This window comes from Eulemur rufifrons, chromosome 7 (genome assembly GCF_041146395.1).
Source record: "Eulemur rufifrons isolate Redbay chromosome 7, OSU_ERuf_1, whole genome shotgun sequence".
In the NCBI taxonomy this organism is placed as follows: domain Eukaryota; kingdom Metazoa; phylum Chordata; class Mammalia; order Primates; family Lemuridae; genus Eulemur; species Eulemur rufifrons.
The window spans coordinates 3,854,220-3,867,760 of record NC_090989.1 but is presented as its reverse complement, the minus strand read 5'-3'; the positions used below and the strand labels follow the sequence as shown (position 1 = coordinate 3,867,760).

At 57.5% G+C, this 13,541-nt stretch overlaps 1 protein-coding gene across 1 annotated transcript in view; it reads left to right on the top strand.

The window, feature by feature from the left end:
* Positions 1 to 13,541, top strand: part of UMODL1 (uromodulin like 1) — a 59,972-nt gene that overhangs the window by 19,049 nt on the left and 27,382 nt on the right. The window contains exons 7-9 of the mRNA XM_069472263.1: positions 5,976 to 6,230; positions 7,335 to 7,447; positions 8,955 to 9,174. Of these exons, the coding sequence (XP_069328364.1) occupies positions 5,976 to 6,230; positions 7,335 to 7,447; positions 8,955 to 9,174 (588 nt within the window). The remainder of the gene's footprint in view (positions 1 to 5,975; positions 6,231 to 7,334; positions 7,448 to 8,954; positions 9,175 to 13,541) is intronic.

The following is a 13,541-nucleotide window of genomic DNA, read 5'->3' as shown; positions in this document are numbered from 1 at the left end:
AGGCTTTTCCCTTGTTCAAACCTCGCTGTGTGTGGAATTCTGTGTCCCCCTTTCTTCGCTTACCGTTCTGCGATACGTTTCCAAGAAGCGACCTGCCTTCATTGGTGTAGTGTTAGGTGGTTGAATAATAACAATATTCTAAGCGGTGATACGATGCTCTGAGCTGTTCCCCTCGTGGGGCCATTGAGGCTGAACTTTAGCAGTCTAGAACTTGACCATTGTGACATGGTTATCGAGAATCATTAGATCCAGTTTGAATTAATTAATAATCTAATCTGCATGTTCTTTTCCCTTTAAAGGGACCCGACAGTGAGGCCCCCGCCTTTTTGGTAACATCACAGCTAAGAGTAGCTCAGTGCTTTGCACAGACGAGCTCTGTTCTGCGCACTTGTGGGTATTACCTCATTTAATTCTCAGAACAACTCCACCTGGCAACTGCTCATCAATCTCATTTTTCAGAAGAGGAAACTGAGGCAAAGGAAGGGAACTTTCTTGCACTAGGTCCCAAAGGGGGTTCTGTGCGGACCTACGCGAGCCAGGCTGTTAATTACTGGCTGTCCTCCCCTGTGCTGTGGCCGTGGTCCCTAGGCGCGCTCTGGCGGGGCCATCCCTGAGACTGCGGGTGGTCTATCCCTGTGCTGGGGCCCCCGGGTTCCAGTTCCCCAGGGGCTGCCGTCTGTCACGGTGCTCCCAGGGAACAGCTGGACCTGTGCCACCCGGGCCGCACCTGACCTCCCTCCCCCAGCGCCCAGGATGGGGAGTCAGCAGAGATTGAGGGAGTGGAGCGATTTTCTTTGGTGTTGCAGACCCCGACCTGGAAATGAGCGAAAGGTTCTTATTGCGGACTCTCTCGCCATCCTGCGGGCAAGGGGTGGAGGGAGCGGGGTGGGGGGAGTTCCCAGAGTCTGTGGTGGACGTGGAGGGTTCTGGGGCCCGATCGCTCCCACCGGAATGTTCTACCTCCCATCAGAACGAAGCTTCATGGGGGAGGGGGCCTTGCCTTCTGCTCACTGGCAGACGGGCCCCAGCACTTGGCAAACAGGAGACACTGAACAGGCATCTGTCGGATCGATGCGTGGGAAGAGAAGTTTGAGTGGGGCCACTCCTTGGGTCTCCAGGCAACTCCCAGCCCGGCTCTGGCAGCCCGCACCCCCCACCCTGGCAGCTCGCGGCCTTGAGGCCTGGTCAGAACCATGTCCCTCCCTCCACACAGGTGCCCACGACCTTTGTGTAGAGCTGTCTGTGGATTTCCTGGTCTGTGGCCTCCAGGGTGAGACTCTTGTCTCGTTAGTAAGAACAGAAGGTTAGAATACAGCTGGGTTTACCCTGGTCAGGCATCTGAAAAGATAGCAGACCCTCCTTACAGTCAGGCTTGTTCCCAGCAACGCGTTGCAGGATTGCGTCAGGATAAGAGGCCGCCCCGGCGACCGCTAATCACAAGGGAGAAAAGCTGCACAGCTTGGCCTCCCTTCTAAGAGCGCAGGACGGACGAGTCCAGTGTCTCCAGATCAGAAATTCAGGGTGAATTCCAATCGCCCATTGCTACGGGGAACAGCATGTGTTTTAAATTTAGAAGCTAATAGAAATGAGCAATCTGCTGGAGTGGCTGAGGCACAGCCCTTGGAAAATACAGCGCAAATTTCAGATTCTTTTCTTGTGAAATTAGTCACCCAATTAATGACACACGGGCAGCTGGATTCTTGCACAAGCCAGAAACCATAAGAAATACCGCACCATCTGCGCTTTGTGCTCTGGGCACGTGTTCTGCTTTTGGGAAGGACTGAAACTGTCTTCAGGGTCATCCTAACGCCCTCTGATGTGATCTCCCTTCTCTGCTGGAAGCTCACAGCGGCTGGGCTCCATGGAAACGTCTCCCGAACCTGTGGCTGGGGGGGAGGAGCCAGCTTGGGGGGAGGTGCCAGCTGCGGAGGCGGCCAGGACGGCAAGAAGTAGCAGCTGGGGTTCACCTGAGCCAGGATTCTCACTCCAACAGGATCTTTCACAACTCGATACTCAGCATCCAGGCTCAAGTGCTTGGAGTCTGTCCCTTGCTAAGGCTCAGGTGTCAAGCTGGCAGGGACTCCCGCCTGGCACAGGGAGATAGTGGGAAAGCTGGCGTCCCCAGCACCTTCCCTGCTGGGCGGAGGGGTCAGGGCTGCCCGGGAGACACTCGGGCCTGTCCTCATAGACCGGAGAGTCCGGCTTCACCCACGCGCATGTGAAGCCCTGGATTTGGGTGCCCAGCCGTGGACAGGGAGGGCTTGACAAGGGCTCCGGGCCCGAGTTTCAGTTATCTGTGCTGCCGCTGCCCTTGGGTCACACACAGTCAAGACTCCAGTCTCATTTTCTAGGGTCACAGCTTAAGGGGGACATGGAGAAGCCAAAGGGTGACCGGAGGAGGGTGTCCTGGCTGATGGAGAACCAAAAACCACGTCACAGGGGCCCACTCTGGAAGGGAGAAGGGCCGGGGTAGAAGGAGTCCTTCTGGTTTTCAGATACCTCGAGGTCTGTCCGACAGAGAGGGGTCAGCCTGAGTGTGTCAGAAGTGGGTTGATTTCACAGCACAAAGGCAAACTCTCCAACAGGCCGTGCCGTCCGTGGCCGTGGGAATGGCCGCCTTGCAAGCTGGTCAGGAGGGCTGGGAGGTGCGTGAGTTTCCCGGGGCTTCCTAGCAAATTGCCACAAACTGGGGGCTCAAAACAATCGAAATGTAGTTTCTTACAGCCCTGAAGACCAGAGGTCCAGAACAGGCACCACTCGGCCCCAGTGGAGGTGTGGGCAGGACCACGCTTGCTCTCAGGCTCCGGGAGGACCCTGCCCGCCTGCCCCATCCGCTGTGGCTGTGCAGCCCGTGGGGTGTGGCCCCATCCCTCCCACCTCCAAGGCCACATCCTCAACTCTCTGTCCCTCTCCACATGGCCTGCTCCTTGTGCAAGTGTGACAATCTCCCCCCATTCTCTCTTTTTTCTTTTAAACCACACACTGTCCTGATACTGACTCTGTCTTCTAAGGACACTTGTGATGCATTTAGGGCCAACCTGGTCAATCTAGGCTAATCTTTCCATCTCAAGGTATGTCTCATAATCCCACTCACAGGTGCCAGGAACTAGAACCTGGTATCTTTGGAGGTCATTTTCAGCCTACTGCCCGTGGTAGAATGATCTAGGAGTACAGCAAGTGTACTTGCTGTACACTTGCTCTGTCATTCAGCTTTGCCATTGGCTACCTACCTGACCTTCCTGGGTGTCAGTTTCATCATCTGTAAAATGGGGATGTTATTAATAGAAGAATCCATTACCTGGGATTGCTGTAAGAACTAAATGGGATTACATGCCCCGTGCACACAGCACTCAGAAAAGAACAACTGACAGCTCGGGTGGCACGTGCCATGGATGTTGGGGGAGGGGTGCTCTGTGGGGTGCGTGGCGGGGAGTTCATTCATTGCTCGTGCTGCTGTGACGCGGCACACTGGCTCGGGCGCTGGGGCTGTAGACTCACTTTCCTTTCTCAGTGTCTGCGGCAGTGCCAGGTGCACGGTATTAACAGACGACCCGTAAACGTCGAGCCATATGGAATTGCTGCGGCAGTTGGTCAAAAATAGTCAAATATGGGCGATTTCAAGCGTCTCCAGGTAATAAATTGGAGAAAGGGCCACAGGAACATTCAGTGGTAGCATTATCCTCGGGGAGAATTTAGTTCTTTGGATCAGAAGGGATTTTCTTTCTCCAAATTTTCCACCATCTCTCTTAGCTGCAGAACCCGCTGGCGGCAGCTTCTGCGGATGCCTCGGGGGGTGTCATAGCCTGGAAAGGCCAGGTTTGCATCTCCTCAACCCAGGGGTCTAAGGACCCACTGGCATCGTAATTTAAAGAGTGAACATATGTTATTAAACGAGAACGTGTGCATAGCCAGCCCCACACCCTACACCTCCTCCTAAACACCGGTCCTCTCATTCCTTTCCAGTACTTGGGGTGCCCTTTTAGTTTTCATTCCACTCGGCTCAGAAGCCCTTTACGGAATGTGCCTTTAAACGGGCCACAATATGGGGGGCCGTCTGCAGCCCACCGATGTGGTCTCTCCACGTCTCTTGGGTTCTGAATGGCAGCAGGGAGACAGGGCCATAGACCTTTCCTATCTGCAGGCTGTTGTGCCGCACGTCGTCCTCCTCCGATGGGGATAAAAAATGCTTGGGGCTGTGTCTTGACTGCACAGAAATAGAACAGTCAGTGCTTTTCTCGGATTTTTAGAAAAGACACCGTAGCCCTTCCTTCCTTTTTCAATGAGGCATACGTTCCCAAGGCACAGACTGACAAGCTGTGTGGCCGTTAGGCCGGGAAGTGGGGGTGCTTTTGATTTAAGTGACCGTGGAGAGGGAGGTGTGACCCACAGCCTCAGGCCCCAAGCTTGCGGCCACCCTCTGTTGAAATGTTTCTGCTTTTCTTGCCACAGAGGAAAACACCATAAAGAATGAACGACTGTGTCCACGTCTATTTCTATGACCAATATGCAGAAAAATACTGGACAACTAAGTAAAAAGTATAGATGTGGCTTTTTAAAAATACATCCTACCTCTCTATCCTGGAAGTGTTATTAGGACACAGCCAGAATTTGGATGGATGTTACTGAGCCTGTCCAAGTAAGGCAGGGAGGGAGGGCTGAGCTTCCAAAGATTTATGCTCATCTACTCTGAGCAGATCCAGCAGGGTGTACAGAGAGGACGCACACATCCATGGGAGCCAAGATTTACACAGGGCAGCTCAGCACTTGGCTTGGAAGGAGAGGCAGCAGGCTATGTTGCATGACTATGATTGGGGACTAAATTTGATTCTGAGCTTCTTGGCAGCCAAAGCAAAAAGGGAAATGAGTTGGGTACGTTGTTGTTTTTGTTTTTTTTTTTTTATTATTATTTGTTATTGAGAGGATGCATACAAATGTGTTTGGAAACACAGAATTTTTTCCTTATACTAGACAGTCTATGTGCCATGAATCTTTACATAAAGGGCTTTGGGAAACCACATACTTTGAAATCATTTTTTCTTTACTGTGGTTTTGCAAAAGATAGTTTTAAAAAGTTCCTCATTGCTTGTTTTTTTATAGAACTGAAATTCTGATGTAAAAATTTTGGTGCCTAGACTGAGGGCCACCTACTTTTTACATAATTCATTCTACCCAGATATGTGCTGTGGAGCCAGACTTTTTTCACCCAAAAAAGAACTTTAATTCTATTTGAGTACGAGATATATATGGGTTGGTACATTTGAGCTTTGCTCTCTGCAGAGTGGATTGTGACAGGAAAGAGTAAAGGGGCTACAAAGGAAGCTCAGCCCGAACCCTGAGTCCAGCCTGCTTCCTGGTGGGGAATGTTTCAGCGGTGAATCAGCCAGTGCAGCAGTCCCTGTGCAAAGGATCAAGTGCTTGTCATGTGTCGGGAGGCCCAGGGCCCCGTGAGTGTGTGACCAGGCGGTATCTGTGGACGCAGCACAGACACGTTGCACTGTAATGCCCGTTGCTACACGTGCTTTCCCCACAGTGACTCAGTCCCCAGAGAGAACATTTGACTTTCTGGTAACCACCGATTCTGGATCACACAAAAAGCCACACAATACTGTGTTATTCACTGTGTAGACTGAGGCACACTTGGATTAGCCGCCCCTCTAACTCGACTCCGTGATGGAGGGGCTGAGGTTTCAACCTCAGACATCTTTACCGTCTCTGTTAAATCTCAACCCCCCCCATCGCCTCCCTGCAACCCTAAACTACCTTCTGAAATTACTCAGAAGTTCCGAGAAAAGGAAGGCTGGTACCTCTTTCTTGAACGACTGGGTTGGATTCATAATTGCTAAAGAAGCAAGTGTCGCCCATATTGGTGGACCTGATGGATAAATAGTGAGCACTAAGTGAGGATGAGGCCGTGTTACCTACTTTGCAGGGTAAAACCCTCTGACACCTTGTGCATCCTCCTCACTCTTCCATAGATTGTCCTCCAATCCATGGCTACATGGTCCTCAACGTCACCAGCAGCAGTTTCCGCGTGTCCTGGAGTGTCAATGCCAGCCGGAGCCGCACTTTCCACGTCCAGGTGTTCAGGGGCGAGGAGCTGCTCTGGAGCGCCAGGACCGAGGGCCGGGCCCTGGTGGTGGCCGGGCTGGAGGCTGGAGCGCTGTACAGGGTGAAGACCAGCTACCAGGGCTGCGGGGCCAACGTCTCCGCCACACTGATCGTCAAAACCGGTAAGGCCACCGGTCAGAGCCACGCAGCCGACAGTGTCTTTCCGTCCCAGTCTCTTGGCCCCAGCCCTGCACGTTGTTCTTCCTCCAAGCAGGGCAGGAAGCCCTTGATCCCGTGGCTTGGCAGGGTGTCGTGTTGGCCCATGGGTGCCTGCACGGGATCCTCTTCCTGTTTGGGGCTCACTCTCGTGTCTGGGGGGATGACATAGAGTGACCTGGCAGGTGGCAGCCACTGGCATGCACGTGAAGGCCTTTGCCACCCTGAACCCCCCAGAACTGAGGCCGTCTGACTCCCCACAACCAGCGGGAGCACCGCAGCAGTCTGCAGGAAGCAGAACGCCCCGCTTCCTGTGGGGCAGAGGTGACAGCTAAGGTCCCGCCGCCGTATGTGTGCTGGGAGCAGTCTTTTTCCCAAAACAGACGAGACCCACGCGTGCACTCGGACACGTGTCGGGAAGGCAGCTGTGCCCGTCGGGCCCTCTCCCAGGCAGCCCACCGCGGCTCTCGCCTGGTGCCGGGGTGCCGGGTGGTGAGCAGCCTCGGTCAGGTTAGGCGTGGGCGGCGGGAGTTGCCCCGGGCTGGCCTCGTGCTGCGTGTGAACGTGTGCGGGGCAGCGGGCCTCACTCCCGCCCTGGGCGCTCGATGCGCGTGTCCCCGAAGGGGAGTGGGGAGCACCCCAGGCGGGGCCCACAGGCTTGTGTCTCGGCAGAGGGTGCACAGCACAGAGCACAGCATGGCGCCCTGTCGGGCTCCGTCTCACGCGCAGAGATTAGCGCTAGTGCCAGGGACTGGCGGCAGAGAATGAACGTCGGAGTGAGCAGGCCGTCCGTGACTCGGCCCTACACCCTCTAGCACCCGACCGCGACGGGCCCCATGCTAAGTCGTCAGCCCCAGCACTGGTGCCCAGGCCCCCAGGACCCCAGCCGAGCAAAATGCTCCCTGCGTTGACTTCCCCCAGTTTGGCTGCCTCGGTCTAGATTCACGTCTCCATCTATTTTTGAAAATAATTTCCCTGCCAAAGGACAGGCATGATGGAAAACATTCGCAGAAAAGTGTGTGACTTCTGACCACAGGCATTCGGCTAATTGGCGTTACTGTCTGTCTCAGATGCCCGAGTGTTTGAAGTCACAATTAGGATCGTAAACCGCAACCTGACGGAGGAGTTACTCAACCGCAGCAGCGTGGAGCACCAGGACTTCGCTAGACAACTGCTGCACGAGGTAAAGCCCAAACACGGACGCCGCCACCCCTCCTTGGGTGCTGTGAGCAAGGGCGCCAAACACAGCCCGGCTCCTCCGTGTGCGTGGCGAGGCTGCGTGTTGCTCTAGCCCCGAGACAGCCAAATCCTCGTCACGCCGTCATCGCTCAAAAGCTTCCCCTCCTTTTGTGGGGTACTTAACCTGGATACTGGGCGGATCCAGCTTTAGAATATGTACCTTTATTCAAATGGTCCATACAGCGGGTTTTCTGTTGAACTTTCTGCTGGCGTAGCTTTATTAGCATTTACCAGCAATCACGACATCCGCTCTTCCCTTGTGGCTGAGACCAAGCCGGTTTGTGAAATACCATCTAGCCACGAATAGTGAGTCGGAGAGAAAAGGGACTTCCTAAACTGCCAAGAATCATAAAAGGTCTGAGATTTGACCCTTCCTGCAAACTAACAAGTTAGTCTTCTGCAGTTTCGTGGATGCTGGCAAAACACACGAGATTCCTGGGTCAGGGATGCAGGACTGACTCATTCACAGCACAGCAGGTGACGTGAGCATCATGTTGGTGCAGTTTCCCTTCCTGCCCCCAAGTCCCACAGAGGACATGTGGAGGGGCCCACGGTGATGCACACGCAAAGTGGGTCTGCATCACAGCAGAGGAACCCCAAACTTAGGGAACCTAAATCTTTTATAAGGGGCTGCAAACAAATCTGCCTAAACCTGCTCCAGAAAGAGACATTGTCTTGGTCGTATAGGGCAGTAAACAAACCGGCCCTTTGCTCTGGAGGGAGCCACTGTCCCTATCTCCCAAGGCTGTTCACTAAACAAACATCCTTGGGAAGATATTCTGGAACAAAAGGACAATTAGTGCTCCTGCTTGCAAGACGGTAGAAATGCAAGGGACCCGAGGGTTCCTTCCCAACATTCGTCTGCAGGGGAGTCAGGTTTCCACGTGTTTGGAGAAGTCCCTCTCTTTTCCAGCGCTCACTCACTCGTGTGCGGGAACAGACTGGCAGGAAGGCAGGGGCCAGGCTGGTGTCTCCCTTACCTGGCACAGGTGACCTGAGCACCTGGCTCTGTGTGTTTTCTGAGGGGTACAGCCGAGTAAAGAGGGGGACAGCTCCAAAAAGCAACCAGGATTGTTCCTTGGTGGTCCTTCTCCATCAGTCTGTCTGTCTATCAGCCCAACTGTCCCTCCCATGTACGTACACAAACGGCCTTGGCACCAGCTGTCAGCACACCCAGGGTGGATTGTTCCTGTGATGCTCTGAGACTGGGAGCTTGACCGTGGAGGTCACTCAGAGTCCCCCACCCCAGACCAAGCCAGGCCCAGCTGTCCCAGCGGAAGCCGGACAGGGCTCTGGGAGCCGGGAGGGCGTCTCTGCCTCCCCTGAGAGGTCGGTTGCAGGTGGAGGGACTTTGTACAGCATCCGTAGGTCACACTGGGCCCTGCTTGGGGGTTTGACGATGTTGATGGATGTCTGCTCTGTCTGAGTGGCCGTGGCCTCTTCTCGGCCAGGTGGTGAACTCCTTCCCGCCGACGGTTTCTGACCTGCACCGAAGTGGGAAGCTGAGGATGCAGATCGTGTCTCTCTGGGCGGGGAGCATGGTCGTGAGGCTCAGACTCACGGTGCAGGACCCCAAGTTTCCGGTGGGCGTCTCCACACTGTCCCCCATGCTCCGGCCCCTGCTGGCAAGCACAGTGTTCCAGATCGACCCGCGGGGGACACGAGTGCAAGGTACGCTCCTCCCCACCCGACAGCGCTGCGTGCTGCCCCCGGTCCCGAGTAGTCCAGGCGGCTTTGTTCTGAGTCCGTCTCTCCCTCATCCCAGAGGCGAAGTGAAGGAGATATGGCCCCTTACTCTGTGTTCCTCCCCCGGAACCGGGGCCCAGGCAGTGGCCCAGGAACAGCAAGCCCACCTGCGTGGTCCCCTCAGGCCCAGAACACGGAGCAGGGCCGGGCCGGAGGGTCCGCATGGGTGAGGGGACGGGAGATCGCGGGATCTGTGGTCAGGGCTCCGGCACCGCTGGGTGGGTGCGCTGCCCGCTTGTGGGTCTGTTTCATTAGCCTGTATTATTGCATTTCACGTGGTTCTGCCTTGAAGCAGGAGGTCGTAGATGCAGCAGAGACAGAGAGGCACAGAGAGAGACAGAGACTGAGACAGAGATAGAGACAGAGACAGTGAGATGGTTTTGCAGTTCCAATGCAGGCGTACAGTTCTCTCCCAGAGGTGGGGCACACACAGCCTCTAAGTCAACAGGCCTCTGTTTCGGGCTCATCTGTGGAAGGCCCCCCCCCCACCCCCAGCCCTGAGCTGTCCTGGGTCTCAACATGAGCTCCGTCACTGTCTCTGGCTCACGGTCCCAACCTTCCCCCGCCCAGGAGTGCAGGGAAGACCGGGGGTGCCTGCACGTGTGGCCCCGTGTGCCCAACCTGGGGTCATTCTGTCCACGAGGCTCCCCCTAAGCCCCCCAAGGACGGAGATGCTGCAGTGGCCCCTGCACCTGGTAGGACCCACCTGGCTGGGCTGCCAGCCTGGGGGCCGGGCAGGGGCTGGGGCCCTGCGGGGGGTGTTCCCTGGTGCTGCCCCCAGCACCCCTGAGCCCAGCCCCTCCTCCACACTTCCTGGCTCCCCGCCTTCCTCTGCAGAGCACGGCCTGTGCTACTCCAGATCTTTGTCACATGAGGACCTCGGGCAGGAGGGAGGTATACGTTGAGTGGTGACCCCCCCAAAAAAGACACGTCCGCCTGGAACTTCAGTATGTGACCTTATTTAGAATAACGTTCTTTGCAGAAATAATTTAGGTAAGGATCTCCAGATGAGATCATCCTGCAGTTGGATTTAGGGTGGACCCTAAATCCAGTGACAAGTGTCCTCCTTATAAGAGACGGAGGAGACACAGACACACGGGGGAGACGCCAGGTGTCCATGGAGGTGAGGTTGCAGCAACGCAGCCACAAGCCAAGGGACGCCGGAGCCAAGTGGCACTGAGAGAGCCCAGGAGGGACTTGCCTGGGGCCGGGGAGCGCGGCCGTGCTGGCGCCTTGGTTTGGGACTCCCCGCCAGAACCGTGGGCATAAACGTGTGTTGTTCCGGCCCCCAGCGTGTGGAATCTGTTCCGGCAGCCGCAGCAGCAGGAGATGTGCCTCGCGTGTCTGATATTCCATAACTCAGCCTCAAGTGTTCCCGCCTCCCCGGTCCCCACGAAGTTCCAGATGCCCCTCATAGGTCACCAAGCCCCGAGAGCTGCCTCTTGCCAGGCCGAGTTCCCACCAGCAGCGGGCTCTTTATGGCGCCTTTCGGAGCTGAGGCGGGCAGGTCCCTTGTGCGGCCCAGCTGTGTGGCTGGCAGGGGGTGGCCCTGCCTCTCCAGTCTTCTGGCACCAGAACCGGCGGAGCAGCCCCTGTCTGGGGGCACAGGAGGCCGACCCCAGCTGTGGGGAGACATCCCCCTCCCTGGAGCCCCCCACCTCCAGGGCGAGGACCTGCCGGAGGAGCACATACGAGGCTGTTCTGCAGAAAACCAACCAACCACAGCACGAAAAGCTCCTCGGAAGAAGAAAAGTTCTCTGCTCCGTGGCTCACACAGAAATGATGCTGTTGGCGTGGTGGGAGCATTCTTGGATCATTCCGGAGCACTCGCTGCCCGGGGGCCGACATGTCCCAGCCCCGACAGAGGAGGCCGACGGCAGCCCCTGCGGGGTCAGATGGTCGTGACCGCATCTCCGCCCCAGGGGACGAGGTGGCATGTGGTGGTTGGAGTGAGGCGGAGCAGGTTGGAATCCCAGCTCTGACACTCGATCTCTGTGGGACGTGTGCAGCACAAGTGACATCACCTCCCTGGGCCTCAGTTTGCCCATCTGTGAAATGGGAAGACGAGGGCAGCATCCTGCCTCTGAGGTCAGTTGAGTAAACGCAGGGACAGTGCACCCGTGGGGTCAGCACAACTCCTGGCACACAGTGGGCCATATCTGCTGTCACCGCCAGCTCGCAGGGTCACCTCTGTGGGGCCAGCTCTCATATCTAGGAGGAGTGACGGTCCAGGAAGGCCCCCTGGGTCCCCACTGGCCCTTCCTCCTCATGGGCCCTCCCCTGGCCCTCCCATCGCTCCCCTTCAATCTCCTCCCCTCTCTTAACCCGCCCCCCGCTCTCTGGAGAGACTCTGCACAGTGCTCAGCCCTTCCATGCGAGGATGGGCCTGGGCTTCCAGCAGGCGTCACTGCAGACCTTTGCCTTTACGGTTCTGTACTGACGTCAGCCACAGTAACGAGACCCTACCGACAGCGTCTTCTGCGTGAGAGGCCTCTGGGGCCTTGTGGGCGGCCACCTCCTCCTGGCTGGGGGGGATGATCAGAGCAGGTCAAGTTGAGCTACTGGAAGCTTCTGTCCAGCTGCCTGCTCTCAACGGCGTCACTGCCACACAGGCCTGTCCATCCCCTCACAGCCGTGGGAGAAGGAACCCGGGTGCGGGTGCCCAGCCTGGGGCCACCGCGGCCCCCTCGCCTGCTGGTCAGGCTAGCGCTGCGGGCGGCTTTCTTTCCTTAGACCGCAGGGCTGCAGCCTCTGCCTGGCGTCTGTGCTGGTGGCGCCAGAGCCAGGTGCTCTGTGCCTGGCGTCTGTGCTGGCGCATCTGACACAAGCCCCCAGGAGAGTCGAGGGCTCTGGACCAGGCAACTGGTGGCCGCCGAGGAGCCCACGCCTTGCTGGAACGGGGGGCCCAGGGGGTCTGGGGTCTGCCCCTGCTCTGGTCACCTGCAGCTTGTTCCCAGTGGGGCCAGCTGGGGGGGGGGTGGCGCACCTGTGCCCGGCAGTTGCAACTCTGGGGCAGCTGTCCCCTCTTGTCTGGGGATGGCTTTTGCCCTTGTCTCGGCGGGAGCAGAGTTTGGCCTCCTGCTCATCTTCATCCTTGTTTGGCAGCCTGGGAGGGTGCGGAGGCCCCGGCAGCTCTTCTTGCTCCCACCCCTTCCTCTTCCTCCTAACTGGAGAACCGTCTGGCCTCGGGGCCTAGCAAGGCTAAATAAAACCCTGGGCTGTCTGCTGGGGGCGGAGGCTAGGTGAATCACCACGCGCCGAAAATAGATGCCAGGTGCTCCGTGGTTTGAGTCAACGTCTGGCGGGAGCCTCTGCTGCCCACGGCCTGGGCTCCGACCCCACCTGGGACACCCAGGACAGCCCCTGCAGCTGGAGGTCAGGCAGCGCCCAGCAAGGAGGTGTGGACGGTGCCCTGGTGGCACAGCAGCCCCGGGCCACGCGCGGGTGGCGGCTTGACCATTGCAGCAGCTGACAGCTTGCTGGTCTCCAGGGAAGCTGCTTCTGGGGAGACCTCATGAGGCAAAGCTGGAAAAACCACAAAGCGAGCCTCTCAGCATGGGCCTGCAGGGCTTTCTCTGCACAAAACCAAACTAGTCTCTTACCTGGGCTTAAATCCCAACCCAGTCGGAGCTGCTCGGGCACATTAGGCGTGGGTGGGGGTTCCCGGCACCTCCACCTGCAGCGCTAGAAGCACTCACAGAAGGGCCTGGAACAGCCCGACCCTCCCTGGCCTGGCTCAGCCCCACTCTCCCCGTGGGAGCCACCCCTCCCCCTAGCTGGCCCCTCCAGCAGGGGCAGCTCCCCAGAGCCCCCCCAGCCAGCGAGCTCCTCCCTGGGCCACATCTCAGCCCTGTGCCCGGCGGCCTCCCAGGGCTGTCGGGAAGCTGCCCCCACTCCGGCTCCCCTGGCCTCAAGTGCAGCTTGCAGTGTTTGCTCCTTAAGTCTTCATTCATGCGCACTGTGCAGTCATGTGTCAACATACACGGGCCGGCGCATTCTTGCTTGGAGCAGGTACAGGGATGCGTGGCGGTCACCAGGGAGACCGGAGGGAAAGAGAGGAGGGAGGGGAGGGGAGGGGAATGGCATCGTGGGTGGGTTTCTGTGCTGTGGCCCTGGCTGACGCTGACGGGAAATGTGGGGCGTGTGCGTAGTGGGGGTGGGGGCAGGTTTAGTGAGGACGGGGGGGTGGGGCCATGGGGACGGGCTGACTGAACACTCCTCCTCCCCAAGTCCAAGGGACCAGGGCCTGCCAGGGCTGTGACACCTCATGGGGACTTTGGGGTGCAGGAGGA